The sequence below is a fragment of the Oculina patagonica genome, chromosome 1, assembly GCF_052425735.1.
Source record: "Oculina patagonica isolate OP01 chromosome 1, crgOcupat, whole genome shotgun sequence".
NCBI classification, from domain to species: domain Eukaryota; kingdom Metazoa; phylum Cnidaria; class Anthozoa; order Scleractinia; family Oculinidae; genus Oculina; species Oculina patagonica.
In genome coordinates, this window is record NC_135758.1 from 37,064,879 (window position 1) to 37,082,801 (window position 17,923).

Here is a 17,923-nt window from a genome sequence, read left to right on the forward strand (position 1 = left end):
AAATCTGCAGCAGTCAAATAACAGATACTGAAAACAGATTTCAATGTTTCAACCATGTGTCAATATCCCTACACGCGCTACTACATGCCGTATTTGCATCTACTCATAATAGCAAAGCGCGTGAGTGACGTCACGGCTCAAACCGAAATGGCGGACGATTTTCCTAAAACACTTTCTAAAGCAGCCGGTATTCCTCAAATACTTTTATAAAACGAAAACTTCGCCTAGATTCCTTCTATTACATTCAGAACACGCTGATGTTTTTAGGCCTTGTGGTGGTTATATTCATTTGCATTCTAATTTTAGACCTCGTGCGATTCGCTATTATCTGACAGCTTTTTATTTAAATTTCAAAGTAATCGCTATTCTAAAACTGACACAGTTATTATATAATTATTCTTTCTAGTATTGTAATAGAGTTTTGCAGGGTGCGTAAAATCTTTGTAACGTGTTTCAATCTATTTTGTTAGTTATAACGCGGAGGTTTAGATTGCTTTTATTCTCTGCCCCAAAAATGTGATATTATTTTAGGGGAGCAATAATTATATTTGTCGCTATTATCTTAATTATTCAATATGTTTTTTATTCTCGCATGGACCAGACTATAGCTAATATAGCATAAAATTCCAAGCACCTATATTTCATAATTTAATACGAGTCAGGACGAAATTTAGTAAGAGCGTTCTGGTAGGATTCTAGCAGGTGAACTAAAAGTTGCCTTTACTCTACTTAAAAAAAATCCACTTTATCGTTTTCTTGTAGCCAGGTGACAGAAGCAACACTGCAACGTTAAGGCTATCCGATTATATCCGTTTAAAGATAATTATATTTCAGTGGTCATGTTTGTAGCAACTTTTCTTCGAGTTAGCACAGTTAATGTTTCATGGCGGATCAAAAAACCTGTTGGCATTTTTGTCAGTGCTCCTTCGACAAAAATTGTCGAAAATTGCAAGATCATGCCAAAGAAGTGCAAAAACAGTCGGGAATGCAAAATAGACGGCGAACTCGGCATGGACAAAAGAGGGGGACCGTGGGCATTTTAATCCAGTTTTTGTCGTTTTTTTTTTTGAGAATTTACCCAATGAACAGCTTTCATTTTTAATTTAAGAATCATCACCTATCTTCATCTCGTATATTTGAGGAAAAATATATCGGCAAATTTTTTTTTTGGATTCTATTTTGTTCAAAAACATGGGTCCAGTTAAACGCCAATAGCATTTAAAATATATTTCTCCATTGTAATCAAACTTTATCGTGTTATTGCTAAATGATACATGAATTTTTTCCCAAAGTTTCAAAGCCATCGCGTTAAAGCCGAAAAAGTTCTGACGCAAAGTATGTCACTGACGAATACGCCCGGAATAACTACGGAGCCACCTTAATCCAGTTTTTGTCTTTTTTTTTGAGAATTTACCCAATGAACAGCTTTCATTTTTAATTTAAGAATCATCACCTATCTTCATCTCGTATATTTGGCGTACCTAATACTTGCATGAGTTGCATCCAGTGGAACATAACATAATTATAATATCAGTAAAATTACCCGAAACTGCCAAGATGACTTACGTATCGCAGAGTTTGCGATTCATAAAAAACGCAGAAATGTAATTTTGTGAAAGTTATTTGACTTCGAAATCCCTGAATTTCCCAAACAAACTCCGTATTTTGCGAGACGTTTGCCCCATTTTCAAAATGTCCTTTTTTAAAACACATTATACACCTTTTTCCAATATGGCGGAAAATACATTATTCCCTTGTTTTCATTTTAATTGGCCTTCGTGGCCTCGGTCGCATATAAAGAAGTCAAAAGAATCTTTGGATTAAAACGAGGCCATGAAGGCCAATTAACATGAAGACAATAGAATACAGGTTTTTTTCGGCCATTTTAGAAAAAGGTGTATTAGCTCTTGGCTTGCCTGGGACAGCAATCGAACTGACTCCAAACCAGCACTCCTAACTTCACTCCTAACAAACAAACCCGCTGGTGACGAGTTTACTTGCCAAGTCCAGGCGACAAAGAATAAAACATGCACAGGAAACTGTAATGCAGAACAAGGGTGGATAGCGATACTGGAAGTGGTATTAAAGACAAGGATAACACGTGTTGCTTTTTTGCTTGCATCTTAATTTCAGTACTTTACAATTTTAACTGCACGCCTTCTGCAGTTCTCGTTTGGGATTTAGTCTTCTTAGCAACGAAACCCTCTAGTAAAGACAGAACTTGAATTCAATACGTTTTCCGTTTCACAATTGATGGCTTTACTTAAATTCAAATTCCCAAAACAAAAGCATATCGATCGTTAAACGCCGTTTAATAACATCGAACTAAAGTTCGGTTTATCCTAGATACAGCTGACTGACATATCACGTGTGAGCTTGGGATTTCTTTCGGCTTTGAGGTGATGTGATGTGGCTCAGCGATGATTTCCCAGAGGTTTTGTCGGACTTACTCAAGGAATAATATCATGCTAAGTCAGTGAGGCAAGAGCGCCAGCCTGTTTATGGCGCTTGGAAACCCCCTCCACGGTCTAAGGCTGTTCCTTCCTCTTGCTTAGAATCCAACATCAGTTCTCCATGTTAGGCAGCGGATGATATTCTCTGCAAAGAAAAAAATTCAAGCACCGGACTCAGAAGTTTAAAGAAAAAATTTATTCTGCTTCAAATTTACCACTATTACTAAGCGCCAAGCTAACGATATGTATACTTCTGAATAATAATCACTATGTTTTTGTAATGTGTTTTTGGGGGTAGAGTATGTTCCCTTTTGCTTATTTTATTTATCCCCGACATGTGTCTGGTTGACAGTGAAGTGACCTTGTCAGTAGAAATTAGGTCTTGATATCGTACCAAGGACTGTTAATGAAACAAAGGACCCGACCGTTGTTATGAGGGAAAGGGAGGGGTACTACTCCCTTAATTATATGCGCTACCATAAAGTTCGTTATTTTTGGGTTAAGCAGCCTTTTCTTATCGCTAGTTTCGGAAAAAACATCAGATCAAATATCAGACCACTTGTTTTGGTGCAGCTTTTTGCTTTTTTGTCCGTTGTTTCCTATAATACGCCAGGTGAATTTTGAGGTCTTTACTTTCGCAGTGTCCCATGTTTTGACTTTTTCCCAGCAAACACATTAGCGAATTCGAAGCTGAACTAGCATGCTTAACAGAAGACATTCCGGGTATCAGGCACATGTACTAATTTTACAAGTCTGTTTTTGTGTCAGGTAAAAAAAAAAGGTCAGCTTCGAGCCAAAGTGGCGCATACTGCCGGAGCTTATCCCGGTTTTCTTAGCATTAAGCAGCTAGGGGTATTTCTACTCCCCCCTGGATGGGATGCTAGTCCATCGCAGGGAACCCCCCAGCATTATTTCGCCGGTACCCATTTATACACCTGGGTGGAGAGAGGCTTTATGAGAGTAAAGTGTCTTGCCCAAAAACTGTGTCAGGTAGGGTAGGAAAAAATCGCATATTTTGGTATGAAACTGAAAGTACGGGTTTCAAGAAAGCGAACCCCATACTCCACCAAAAGAGATGAGAGCACCTCACCACGTCTACCTGCGGGAGGAGAAGGAGGGAGTTGGTCCGGAGAAGTGACAGTTGAACACTACAATCTGGACTCACCTGTGGAGTTCAGTTTTTTCCCACATTGTAAACGCTATCAGTGCTACAGCCTAAAGATTTCAAAGATTAAAACACAAGGTGAGAAGCTTTCTCAATATATAATCACTGTAAGAACACCAATTTAAAATGCAAGGCTGGCACTACGGCAAAGGACACTTTTAATAGGCCAACACACCAAGCCCGTGGTAGGCGAGGGCGACAGAAAACACTCTTACCATCGATTGGAGTTGAAATTGCGTAAAAATAATATGGGGTGATAGGGGGAAGGACCTGGGAATAAAGGTACCGGAAACTCTACTGTGGGAGGCGGGAAAAGAGAGGGCGGGAAGCAGGACTCCCAAGGTGGCGGGAACCGGGTGAAATTGCGAAAATTTCGCAACATTACGTAACATTTTCAACAGAAAAAGCACAAAGAGATGGCTAGCAACTAAGGAAGGGGCGGGAACTTGGGGAAAAAGGTGTGAGAAACGGAAAGTTCAGATCCCCCTCTCCACCCCTCACCGCCTCGAATTACAATGATATAAGAAGTAAATGTTTTCTGTAAAATAATTAGACTGTTCTAAAGTTTCATTAAGGTGATTAAAAAAATATTAAGTTAAAGTAGGTGCCAAAATGGAGAATCTAGAGGGAAAACGTAACGTCTTAGCTCTGTGAAATTTATTGAATAAATAAATCAAAACCACTATTACATGTAAAGTTATATTAAATAAACTAAACAAAACACGCAATAACTTTCGAGTGGTCTGGTATGTGCTGGATGGTTCTAATAAGTAACACAATTTTGCAGGGGATTTTAGAACCAACTTATCACCTCTCCCTCCCTTTTTTGTCACCATGTGTTTATTCCCAACTTCCGAGCTTGTCAAACAAAATACTGTTCTACAATATTATATTTAGCAAACTTCTTAAACAATATAATAAATTTGTCATGAGGCATATGCGTTATGGTATCGCCCTACTGTCGATGATTAACTGTCATCAATACATTTCCTTTTCTGGAGAATCAATTCATGTTTGTAATTGGATGCTGATCACTTTTTCCATTTAATCGGTTAAAAATAAAACTTACCTGAGCCAAACAGATGAAACCCGGAACCTATCGAAATTTAAAAGGAAATAAATGAAGTTGTTAAGACTTAAATTCTGTTAACGATCTTTGACATTTTTTTTAAAGTCAGCTGACTTGATCGTTCGGAAGATTACCTTCTATCCCCTGAATCAGATTAGCCCATGAATTCAAGCTTAGACCTTTTTAAGATTATAAAACCTATTGTAAACTAATTTTGCATAATAATAGATACAGGCCAGGTGCATAACAACTTTAGAAAGTCATTACACTTGAAATCGCTTAAACACTTACCACCATTGCCCATTGAAATCCAATGTGTTGATCCAAAATCCCAGCGAGAGTCGGACCAATGGTTCCACTACAGTATGATAATAAATTGATGATTATTACTTAATTGGCTATCGAGTTAAAGTTTACACCTTTCTCCCCCAACTCTATCTCAAGATTGTGTTACTTGTCTTTCCTTGTATAGGAAAGAAGTTCATGAGCTATTTACAGCGGCCAAGTGAGCTTTTCATCCACTAAATTGCCGAGCATGCGTAGTCGCGTCGTGTGTCACATTTCTGACACATTTGACGCGAGCAAAATCCAACTTTACCAGATGTTCTCTCCGAGGGTTGAGAAGATCTGGGTACGAGATTACCAACAAACCATTACAAAAGTGCATTCTGCACTAATAAGCAGTACAATTAATACCTCGTCTGCACTAGCACTTTGAACCGAATTCGCTCTGTGTTAACAAGTTAACCTACTAATATCGATTGTCACAAGCCTTTTTGGCACCAAGTGGCTCACCACACCGGCCTTATCTACGGTTTCTGGATGCTAGCTATAGCTTGTATTTGGGTTTGTATTTGCGTCCTTTCTCACATTTCATATTCAGTCTTGGGTGGAAAAAGCACTGCATAAGTATCTTGCCCAGGGGCACAACAAAACGACCCGACCAGGCTTTAAGCCCGGATCTCCAATGGGATCTTACGATCTAAAGATCAGTGCACGGGCCATTAGAACACTGCTCCTTCGATTCCGATTGCCATATATTTCACTTAATGTTAAGTCGGAGAAATTATATTGAGAAAGTAGGATATAATCATAAACGTTACCTACAGCTCTATCAGTTGCAAAAACTTCCAATTCGCCGACAAATTTTGAGGACAGTCTTGAAGCCAGATGTTTTTCGCCGATAGAACAGTGATTAAAAGACTCATTAATAATTCATAAAGAAAATACAAAAGAAATTAATGTTTAATGAGTGTCGTTATATCTGATAAAGACACGGCTAAACTTTACGTCCAATCTAAATATTAGTGCAAAAATGACGCAGTTCGTGTTTTGTCAAGTCTAAAACACTCGGCTGCGCCTCGTGTATTAAACTTGATAAAACACTGCTGCTCATTTATTAAACATTACATCAACTAGTACTTTATTGGTATAATTACAGTAGAATCCAGATTTCTCGAATCTCCTGGGAAACGAAAATTGCTTCGAGAAATTGGGGGTAAAAATACGAGAATTACTATCCAAGGACGAAAATTGGTTTCAGTCGGAAGTTTCGAGAAACCGAGGGTTCGAGAAATCACGATTCTACACTGTATAGTCCTGAAGGAAGTTATTCTGAATACGTTTTCCAGCAAAATCTTACTGCCAAAACAATTTCCATCGTGCGCAAATCTTTTAATTTCCATTTATTGATTGCAGGTTGGCTTGAGCAGTATAGGTGATTTTCATTGGTCCAGAGCACGTGAGCAGCAAATGCTATGCACGTTTTCTCTAGTAGGACATTATCATTCTGAACTGGGGATTATCGCCTGATAATTGTTTGCTATAGATGTACCACGTGATCTGTTTTAAACCCTCACTGTGACAGAGAAATTCTTGGTGGATTATAACAGGTCCTAAACTGAACTACATACCCCAAGTTGAACACGCCGCAAAAGATGCTTGTAATTACTCCACGCGTAGCAGAGTTGTCAGGCATTCCGTTATCCCTATAAACAGACCACAAGAGGAAACTCCGTTTCTTAAGGAGAGTCATTCAATCGAGCGCTGATACAAAATAATTTTAATTATTAACTCGGGGCGATCCCTTTTAAGAGACGCCCGGGGGGGGGGTACTCCCATAAATTTCGGATAGGGGTGTGCCGCCAAGGTTCTTAAACCCTTACCCTATTTAAGGATAAAGAAAGCGAAAATTGCTACCCTTTTTAAGGCCCCAAACCGAAAAATGACACCCTATTCAAGGGAAGGAGAAGCGTTCCGTGACGACCCAAATAGCGGCTAACCGCGCACGGCCAAACACAAATCTTTATAAAATCGCTTTACTAATACTTGAACGGGTATTTCAGTTTTAAGATACCTTTTTTCGTTTATCTGGGCGTTTATTTAAAAAGCTGATAGAATATAGGTACCCTATCTAAGGATCACACCAGGAACAAAATGCCAAAAGGACCAAAAATGATACCCTATTTAAGGACCGAGAGCCTCAAAAAACCATACCCTTACGGGCGGCACATACCTATATAGCCCATATATGGGAGTACCCCCCCCCCCCCGGAAAGAGACGATGCTCTGAGAGAAAGATTCCCCACGTCAGATGATATATTTATTTAAATCTTTTAACAGTTTCGCGCTATGCTGTGTTAAGCTACTTCTGATCAACGCTCCGACCTCGCTCCCACGACCGAGCGATAAACAGCAAGTCGGAAGCCAAGCAGTTTACCCAGGCAGTAGAATAAGTCACCTGAACTGACCAATCAGGTAATGTCTTTAAAGTTGTGGAATAGAGGTTAAAAACAAACTCCAGAAATTATTATACGAAGACATCCATGTATGGGGGAACCTATTCTTAGATTGCCCTCCCTTGGTTTTGTTTTTTGTTTTTAACCAGGTGCTTATTCAGATATGAGGCTGGTTTTAAGAACGATCTTATTTGATTTGCACAAACATTCCTGTGGGCGTAAAAAATCGAATTAAAAAAATGAAATATTTGAGTCTTATAGTGGAAATGAAAATATATTAAACTACTCTTTGTGGCTACTCACTTCATAATTCCAACTAGATCTGGCATCAATTGCACAAAGAGAAATGACCAGGAAAGACCGTTGACCAGCATAGCCACGTATACCAACCAAACTTTCCTGGAAGTGAAATAAGAACTGATGAAGCGCAGGGGTTTTTACGTTAACAAGCATCAAAGTTTAACGTGCACTAAGTCTCGCAATTTTAGACTATACTCAACACAAAATTTAAAACAAACATGTCCTTCAGAATTTCCTTTGTACACTAATTAGTCGAAAGCTTGATTGCCATAAGCCTTTTTGGCCTTAAGTGGCTCAACAGAACGGCCTTTACGGTTTCTAAATGCTAGCTTGCATTAATTTTTGCGTCCTTTTATCCGTATTAATGCGAAAGTTATGGTGTCATTCTCAAGCGCGGCTTTGCACTAACAACGTACAAGCAATGTCGATCTGTTCGCGTCCTCCTTCTTTGCTTTGTTGACATGTGGACCTCGGCTTTGTCTCCTGAAGGCAGGTCCACTTGTCAACAAAGAAAAACAACTCGGCTATTAATATATCTCACATCACATCAGATCTGAAAATCAGATCTGAAATAGATCGATCAGACAAAACACATCAGATCTGAAAAAAAACCCAAGCCTTATCAATAAAGACTATATGACTCTCTTAAATTAGACATACTTGGAAGGCAAGAAAAACGTTAGGAATGGAGCTGGTCCCAACAGGAAGAAACTTAACCCGACGCCAATAAATCCTGACGCAGCCAACCATCGGTAACATTGCTGAAAAAAAATGATATTGTTTCTCTTCCATTTCTTCTAATTGTTGTTAGCACAAGGTTATGTCAGCTTGAATGTTTTCGCTGATTCATGTTCCAAAACGGATTTAAAATAATTGCATGCACGTGTCTCTAATGTTTCATTTCAGGTCCGCAATAAACGTAAAGGAAAATGTGAATTTAGGGAATTCAAGAAGTTAGGTATGTGAATTGCACCTGTGCACAGATACCTCTTACCTCGTTCCCCAGGATCTTAGTGATTAAAAAAGAAGTTGGTGGCTATTAATGTAATTTCTGCTTTACGAATGTTTGTAAACACGTAGATATGGTTGTCAAAATTCTCATAACCTCAAAGCATGTTACTTGTTATAATTACTTACCGTTTTGTCTCCTATCCAGCCTGTCAGTGGCGCTACAAAGGCATATACTGCAGCAAATACAAGAAATATCAATCCGATCTCAGTAGCATTGAGGTTCATCATCTAGCAGAATCGTAATGGAAGAAACAGAGATTTAATAGATTTAATATCACAAATAGTATGTTTTTTACTTCTTTCTCTTGTTCTGTCGTACGTATTAATAGAGATGCTACTTACTTTTTCTAAATGTGGTCCCAGGATGGGTTGGATGTAAACGAACACCATCCCAGATGTAATGAAACAAGCAACTATAATAAAAACGATTGAATCCGTAATTCGTGACGATGAAAATTGTTGTTGTTGTTGTTATTACAGCAATTTTTTTTTTTTTTTTCCGCTAACTTACAGGACAGGGGAGACCGCTTCCCCTTTTTTGGGGGGCGACAGCGCTAACCCGGAAAAAATTTCTTTTTTTTTTTTTTTTTTTTTTTTTATATATAAACAGGGCCATAACAGGAGGGAAAAAAAAAAGGCATCATAAATGTTGCCCAAAATGAAATAATCCCCAGTCGAACAAGATTGAGTTTTCCCAAAAAATACGCCCTCATAAATGTCTGTGAAAGAATTTTCTGGAGAGCATGCCCCAGAACCCCCTAGCAAGATCTTGCCTCGTCTATAACAAAGGTCTGGTTACGGCCTTGTAACACTGACAAGGGAGGCTAGTTACCTACATGAAGTGTTGTATTAACATAAGAAAGCAAACAAAAATTACAAAAAGGCAAAGTGATAATGTCTTTGTACGGGATTATTGCGCTATCGTCCCGCAAGAGGTTGTGGATAGCGGTCTTTCCTGTAAGTTCGCCGAAAATGGACAAAGTAGACTACATGTACATTGAAATTATCTTCGAAAATTAAACTAGCATACTATATAAACGTACCGATTATAACAGCCTACAATCCATTGTACCAAAAAAGATGGCGACTGGTACATTTACCTATAATTCCTAGCGCGTGAAAACCCTAAAAACGTTCATAAAAAATGCACAGAAAAGCTCTAAAAACTTCAAACTCTGCATGAAAAATGATGTTAGTACAGGGACGAATTTCGTGAAACGTGCGTGGCTGTCTTCGTGCCTTTTGGGCTATGTTTAGGTTCGCTAGGTATTGTGGTAAAATGTACAGCTGCCATATTACGGTGGATTGTAAGCTAATTTTTCCAGTGTATGTTGTTCAATAGTGGCAGACACGGAGGCCTAATGGTTAGAATGCGTTGTGTTGTTGGGCATAATTCTTTACTCCCACAGTGCCTCCCTTCACCCAGCTGTAAAAACCGATACCGGCGATTTTTATTCTGGGGGGGGGGGGGGTTAACCAAGTGACGGACCAGCATATCATCCATCTTTTAATTTTAAATTTTTTTATGTTGATCACTACTGAGAATAAAGGGTCAATATACTCACCAACCATCAACACAGCAGGAATTTTTAAAGCTTTAACTATCGGAAATGAAGCATCTTCTTGACTTTTTCCTGATTGAAATCCGCATTTACTTGAGAGCGCAGAAAATAAAACTGGGATTGCAGCGATCATGGAGCAACCAATGACAAAGAATGGAAGTTTAAATCCGCCAACCTGAAAACGACATGATTTGAAACTACAATTACATTATCATTATCACCACCACCACCACCACCACCACCATCATCATCATCATCATCATCATCATCATCATCATCATCATCATCATCATCATCATCATCATCGTCGTCGTCATCATCATCCATCATCATCATCATCATCATCATCATCATCATCATCATCATGATCATCATCATCATTATCATCATCATCATTATCGTCGTCGTCGTCGTCGTCGCATCTCCATTTTCGAGCGATAAAGTCATCGCATAATGTCATCAGGCGAGTGGACCGGATCTGTATGTCGATCTGTTTGTCTGTTGCGCGCGATCGACCGATAAGATAAGATAAAATTTTATTGAACACTCCTAAAGAGTTTTTATGAAAAATAATTAAATTAAAAAAAATAACCGATCAATAGAACCGAATAGGACTGGAAACTTTTAACTACAGGAATAAATGTTACGTGAACAGAAATCAAGTTTAAGGGCCCACTGACGGATTTCTCGCGCGTTGCTAAGGTGCTAAAAGAGCGCGCGCTGTATTGCGTGTACGGGTTACTCACGCTATCTGTACGCGCAAGATGTGCAAAAAAAATTCCTTTCGAGCACTTCTTCAAACTCGCCAAATAAGATGAAACAATAAGAACTACCGAAAAACTTCCTAACTAATAGTTGACTTCTTATCTGAGAATCTGTCAGATTAAATTGAACCAGGAAAAGCAGTTTTTTTACACATGCAAATAATCTCAAAAGCGTACGCGTACAACTAGCGCGCGCACTATTCTCTTGACAGATGAATTACGCATGCGTTAACAAAATGATTTCCGGTTTGCAGAAAAAATCTAAATACTTGGCGGTCTTTAATTTGATTCACTTTTTTCCGACGTTAAATTTTTACCGACCTGGGTCGGGAACATAACTAAGTATTCATTTGCTTAAATAATTTTTAATAAAAATTTTATGGACAAATCAATATTTTAAATTTCTCTAAAAAAATTATTTTCCATAATGAAATGAAACCCATACTTACCAAGAGACAAAAACAAATTAAGATCATGACACCATGAATGATTTTCTGATAACATGCAAAACATCAAAATTTTTAGACTTTTTCTTTATTGGTCACGTGATCTTGGGCGTGGCCCGATGACGTCATGTTTACATTATGGACTGAGTAAAAGATTCAACCATAACTAAACAAGAAAAATTGCTAAAACTTTATAACCGTGAATGTCCCTAGCAACGGGTCCAAATATATATGTCAGTGGGCCCTTAACTCAAGGAGAAATTGCCTTGTAGAACACAAAGCAAAATACTCCCGGTCAGTTAGAAAGAACTAATACAAAGCATTAACGAAATGAACAAATTATATTTGATGAGTTCTATTAATTTAGTAAACAGAAATTTCTGCATTCTTTTAATACAAAGGGCTGGTGTAAACAATATTACAAGACAGTGTTTGACCTTGCTCTATCGTATATTGTATATCGGATGTCACGCTACAAGATAACGCAACTTTTGTTGAACAGTCATTCAACACAGAATGTGTCATCTACTTTTATTTCCGTTAATTTCCGTCAAATTTCCTAGGGACCCCCTTGTGAAACGTCAACGCTTCTGCATGCTTTGCATGCCGTTTATTCATTTTAACCGCTTTGGATTAACCGCTTTGGATTACAGTCAACTTTATCTTAACGGACACCTCTATAAGACGGACACCTCCACAAGACGGACACCTGGTGTTGGTCCCGTCCCTGCAGTTTTCAGTTCAGTCATTTTACTGTAACTAAACTCCCTATAAGTCAGACACTTCTCTAAGACAGACAGTTGGAGCCGGTCCCGAAGGTGTCCGTTTTAGAGAGAGTCGACTGTATAATGAAAAATATTTTTATCGTTATCGGTATGCTGATGCTACTGATAATTATAATATTTTGAAAGTGAAATCAGTTAGTGTATTGGCCACTCAGAAAGTCTTTTAAAATAGAAAATATAGACGGCAAACTGATCCTGACGGCTAAAGCGGTCAAAAATAAACAAAGTGGATAAAAAAACTAGAATATATTGAAAAAGACTTTGTTCTATATTTCGGTCTGCAAAACAAACCTTCCTCAAGGGCTGTTTATTTGTTGCCCCTCAGGGGCTATTTATTTTTTACCGCTTTAGCCGTCAGGATCAGTTTGCCGTTTGCCAGTTTTCTTTATTTTTACTGATCCAGTCTTAATAGATCCGGCACCACTTTTCGGTTTGTCGCTGTGATATTGCAGTTTTTTTTTTATTATATTTCTTTAAAAATATTGCCGATTTACAAGTTGTATGATAAAGACAACCGTTTGTTTAAATGACGATTTATGTTAATGATTCTGACTGTTCACTTACTGTGTAGAGACCTCCTCCAATGACTGGTCCAACAGACAACCCCACTCCTACAAAAGTCTCTATGAAACCCTAAAACAGCGAATTAAAATGAAATTAACAGTTAGTGAAACATGTTAGTAAAAATATACTTTGAAAGCCTTGTGTATTCCTTCGATAAAGAGTTGAAACACAAGTGAAGCGATTATGTATTACGACTATTTTGAGTGGCTACGACTATTTTAAGTGGCTAACCTGTATAAATATTTTTTAATTATTATTAATTATTAATTATTTTATTTCTTTCTTTTCAGTATACTCTTATTGCTAAAAGGCACTATGCTGGCACTATCTATTCACGTCCTAGAGGTTGCATGTGTTGAATGTCCCAAGATAGTGGAACAATAAAAGTATTTAAAGTGCTAAGGTTGCCGAGTCAGTATATACTGGTTTGTTATGTTGGGCTTTTTGTATTGTGTTTTGCATTCCATATATAACAAACATACTGAAGCCATTCCTAATCTGTCAGGAAACTCTTCTATCACAATTGACATGACTGCAGTTTCAGAGGCCGCTCCTCCAAATGCGGAGAGTGCCCTCAACAGAAAGCTTAACACGACAAACTCAGTTGTACTGGAAATCCAAGCACAAAAGCTGAAAGAAAGAAAACGTGTGTTAACGACTTGGAATTATTGTATTACTCTGATTTATATAACCGCTCGACTCTATTAACAATTGACATAAAAATTCATGCAAAACCACAATTCCCACAACCTCGAGCCGCTTCGATTCCTTTTCCTGTTTTACTGTACCTTTGGCTCGCAACGTTTTTAGACAGTGAAAATCTCGTTAATTGTGCCATATGCAGGAGTTTAAAATCTTATTTTTGTCACCTAAGAAATCTATAGGAGGTAGTGAATTTTGCGGCTACTTCGCTACGCGGGCATTGTCGTTTGATAGTATGCCCTTGGTCATTCTATCTCTTCTTTTCTATCACCAGGTAGTGCCCGCCTAAGATCTCAAGTTCGTACCACGTGACCAGTTTTGGCCAATAATGACTAGGGAACTTTAGTGGTTCGATGCGATGAAAAATCAAATGCATGATTCTCCTATTTCTGTAGATTTTCTATTGGTATGGGGCTCCGCTATCAGTAGAAACTCAGCCGTGTTCTAAATGAAATTCGTGAATCTGATTTGTTCCCAATTATTCTCGCTTTTTTGGCTGAAAAGTACATAAAATAGTGGATTTTGGAATGCAATCCTTTACAGTTTCTATTAAAACAATTAGACTACTCGCCCGAGTTTTCTATGAGCGATATATAGTCAACTCGGCTGCGCCTCATTAACTATCATCCGCGCTGATAGAAAACTCAGGCTCGTAGTCAAATTGTCAATTAGAATTCATCAGGACAATATTTATATTGTGTTAGTGATCTCTTACCCAAACAAGATCGACGATGTCCCGGAAGAAAGCATCCCAATAAAAAGAACACTATTAGAGCTATACTTCGCTATCTGTTAAATAATATGCACAAATTGTAAATTTCCGAATTTAATATTCTGGATATCACAAAAACGTCATTATATATCTGCCTTGTTTCAAAAACAAGGTGCCCGGCCGGCTGACAGAAAGGCTTGAAATTAACTAAAAGCCACCCTCCTCCCCCTAAGGATCCCTGGCTAGACCAGGGGCTAGGTGGAGTGCCTAGTCACCCCCCCCCCCCCCATGACAGCCAAGCTGCCACAGAGCTGCAGCCAGCTGCCAAACACAAGAAATCTTCATTAAAATACCATGACATTGCTGTGGCTGGCAAAGTCTGGTGAAAATGACCCAAAATCTTACTATGACCACCCCCCCCCCCCTAGCAAGCCAGCAATTCAATGCCTGACCCTGGGCTCCCTGGGGCTGCTAGCTCTACCACCCAGCTACCCGGCACAGGCTTCCATGACGTTGCCCTCCCTCTCAGTTTTCGCGCGCGGGACTGGTTTGAAAGTTGACGTTAGTCGGCCTTCAAGCACGCGGATCGCAGAATCCACCTTTTGTCAAATCAGAGTAGATATAGATTAAAGTATAAAACTACTCACCATAACTCCACAGATAGGAGCAAAAATGAAGATCACCAGTGGATAAATTGCAAACACAAGACCCACCACAGTGGTGGATACTCCTTTAGCTTCCGCCTGTTGAAGTAAATTTTAGTAAATAGTGGAAACAGTGACATGGTGTCTTTGAAAATAAGCGCGCCACTCCAGTCAGGTAAAGTGTGTCTCACTTAGTGCATATGGGAAGGTTTTTTTCTGATAGCCGGACATATCAGCAAAAAGTTTTTAAGAACAAGTACTACTTAATCTTCAGACGACTGAGAATCCAACATTTTTACTGGTCCAGAAAGCTAAAAGGGCAATTGACATAAATGAGTTGTAGCCAGTAGTATTTTGACAATTATTCAGTTTGCCTAAATAATTGTAAATTCCGCTGTTTAGAACCGCAGCAAGACAACGAACATTCTCTTATAGTTCCGTAAACCGCTGGAACAGCCTAGACATTAACATCAAAACTGCCAAATCGTTAATAATCTCTTTTAAATCAAACCTTAGGAATCATCATTTTTAAACCTTTAATTATTATTTAATTTTATTCCAATTTTATTTGTAAGTATTAGAATTTACAAGTGCACGTGTAATTTTTATTGTAAATAGTTACTGAAAAGCCCTGTGGGAGGTAAGCTATTAAACTTCTTATCTTCTGAAATTAAAATTATTCACTGTTTTCCGGGATCTTTTCCGAGGTTAAGAATATTTAAAATTCGACGTTTCGATCAGTTTCACTGATCTTCTTCAGGCTGTTGTTAAAATGACAATATGGCGGACTGTTTCATATTGTTAATTTAACACCAGCCTGAAGAAGATCAGTGAAACTGATCGAAACGTCGAATTTTAAATATTCTTAACCTCGGAAAAGATCCCGGAAAACAGTGAATAATTTTAATTTCTTAAGATGAGAGGTGAAAGTTTCAGAAATAGGATTCTTATCTTCTTATCTTACCTTATGAAAGGAAATTCTAATGATGTTTCTTTTAACGCCCTTACAACCTAGCATGCGTTTATTTTTTATTCGAAGGATTTGTTTTAAGAGCAGGCGCAGAACAACATTACAGCTAGCGTAACGACTACCGGAGATTATGATGTTTTAAAATTAACTGAAAACTACCATTTTACCGATGTTTGTAGCAAACGAGCTTAAAATAAAGGGCCTTATTGTAAGGATGAAGCCACTATCTTCATGTAATTAATAACGTTTTTAATTTGTTTTTTGCATTCAAATGTTTTTGCCCTTCAGCGGGCCTCACACTACACCGCGTCCTGTATTCCTTAGACTGGTATAATTATGAAGACCACTGTTTACATTTTACTGCTTAAGAAATTTAGTGCTCAGGAGCAGTAAGCTTACTGAACTTACCTCGTGTGGATAAAACGGTGCAATCATGGAAAGCGCTGCGAATGAAAGAGCGGTGACAAGGCACAACGAAGCCAATATTACCACTTTTCTAAGGGACCATGAAAACCTTTGTGTTGTCGCTTCCTCTGCTGATAATACTGAACCAAGTTCGTGATCGCTAACTTTAGTTTCGGCCTTATCTATGTGTAGCCCGTTGAAGCTGTCAGATTCGATAGGGTCACTGCTGGACATCGGGTCTTTTTGCTCCATATTCAGTACAATAACTTAGAACCCAAGTGATTCAGTAGAATTCTAGCTATGGGGAACATCATTTGATTTAAACCCCAGATTTAAACTGGAACCATCTCCCACTAATTTGCATGTAAATTGCAGTTTATGTGCTTTAACTATTATTAATATTTATATCACTACACTCTTTTCTTTCTAGATCTTGTCGAGTCATTGTTTAAAGAGAGGGTCCAAAATAGGTTTGGCGGGATGCGGAATGGGGCTCAAAATCAAGGCGGGATGCGGGATGTGAAAAATTCTAGTGGCGGGATACGGGATGAAATTTTTTTGGCGGGACCGGGATGTGTTACTTTTTGTAGGCGGAATGTGTGATGTTCTGAAATTTAAGGCGAGATGAAGTATCAAACACGATCTTTGTTGATAGATAAACTTTGTTTCGGTGACTGTTGTGTTTCTACCAAAATAAATAGTTTTAATTTCTCGACCAATTATAAACAACGTGACTAACTTAGATATACAGAGCAGGAGTTCCCCATGCACTTTAATATGGTATTTAAAACAGTTTTAATTTCTCTACCGATTTAAAACAACGTGACTCTAAACGAAGTACTCAGAGCAGGAGTTTCTCGTGCATTTTGAAAGAACCGATAAAACTAAAGTTTAATTTGTTGACAAATAATGTCAACAAATGTGACTAACTTAGTACACATGCCAAGTACATATATCACATGTGACCAACCTATATACACACAAAACATACGTGACTCTGAACTATGTACACAGAGCAGGAGTTTCTCGTGCATTTCTAGTTGACAGATTCAAAAGCGATGACTATCTTAAGTACACATGTCAAGTACATGTGACCAACCTATAACAACAAAAAAACGTGACTCTGAACTAACTACACAGAGCAGGAGTTTCTTGTGCATTTCCTGTCGACAGATCACAGGCAGATCACCCTATGTGTCCGTGGTTAATTATTGTGGTGAGACGAACAAAAGAAATTTTGAAATCTATAAGGGCTACTGAAATAAAGCTCTGGAAATTACTTATCTAAACTACATTTCGCTCTAAATATCTCAATAAAGTTTAATGAAACGTTTATCGACTCAATTGTTGTATTACTTCGCCTGCGCGGGCCGTTTTAAGCGCCTTTTTAACTTTTTGGCGGGCGGAGGGCGGGAAGAAAGGTTGCAAGTCGGGGTCGCCCGCAGCAACCTACTCCACTTCAAACCGGAATTAACGCCAAACTACCGAAAATCTTACCTATCTGACGACGGCTATCGATCGGTGAGTTATTGCTCTATCTCCTCACCGAATTTAAGTTTCATCCGTCCAACATTTTCTGACTATGATCGGTGCTCAACTCAGCGACCAGAGAAATTCCGAACATGCCCGCCGT

General features: G+C 38.5%; 1 protein-coding gene across 1 annotated transcript; it reads right to left on the minus strand.

Moving 5' to 3' along the window:
• Window positions 1-1,409: 1,409 nt before the first annotated feature.
• LOC144628122 (MFS-type transporter SLC18B1-like) lies at window positions 1,410-17,144 on the minus strand. Its single transcript, XM_078486184.1, has 15 exons — window positions 16,294-17,144; window positions 14,919-15,014; window positions 14,275-14,348; window positions 13,340-13,487; window positions 12,858-12,926; window positions 10,302-10,473; window positions 9,079-9,149; window positions 8,863-8,964; window positions 8,386-8,486; window positions 7,729-7,824; window positions 6,601-6,675; window positions 4,979-5,045; window positions 4,688-4,714; window positions 3,619-3,668; window positions 1,410-2,598 (listed from the first exon to the last, which is right to left on the minus strand). Exons 1-15 carry the CDS (start codon window positions 16,540-16,542, stop codon window positions 2,565-2,567), a joined length of 1,431 nt encoding a protein of 476 aa, XP_078342310.1. The 5' UTR covers window positions 16,543-17,144; the 3' UTR covers window positions 1,410-2,564.
• Between the last annotated feature and the right edge of the window lie 779 nt (window positions 17,145-17,923).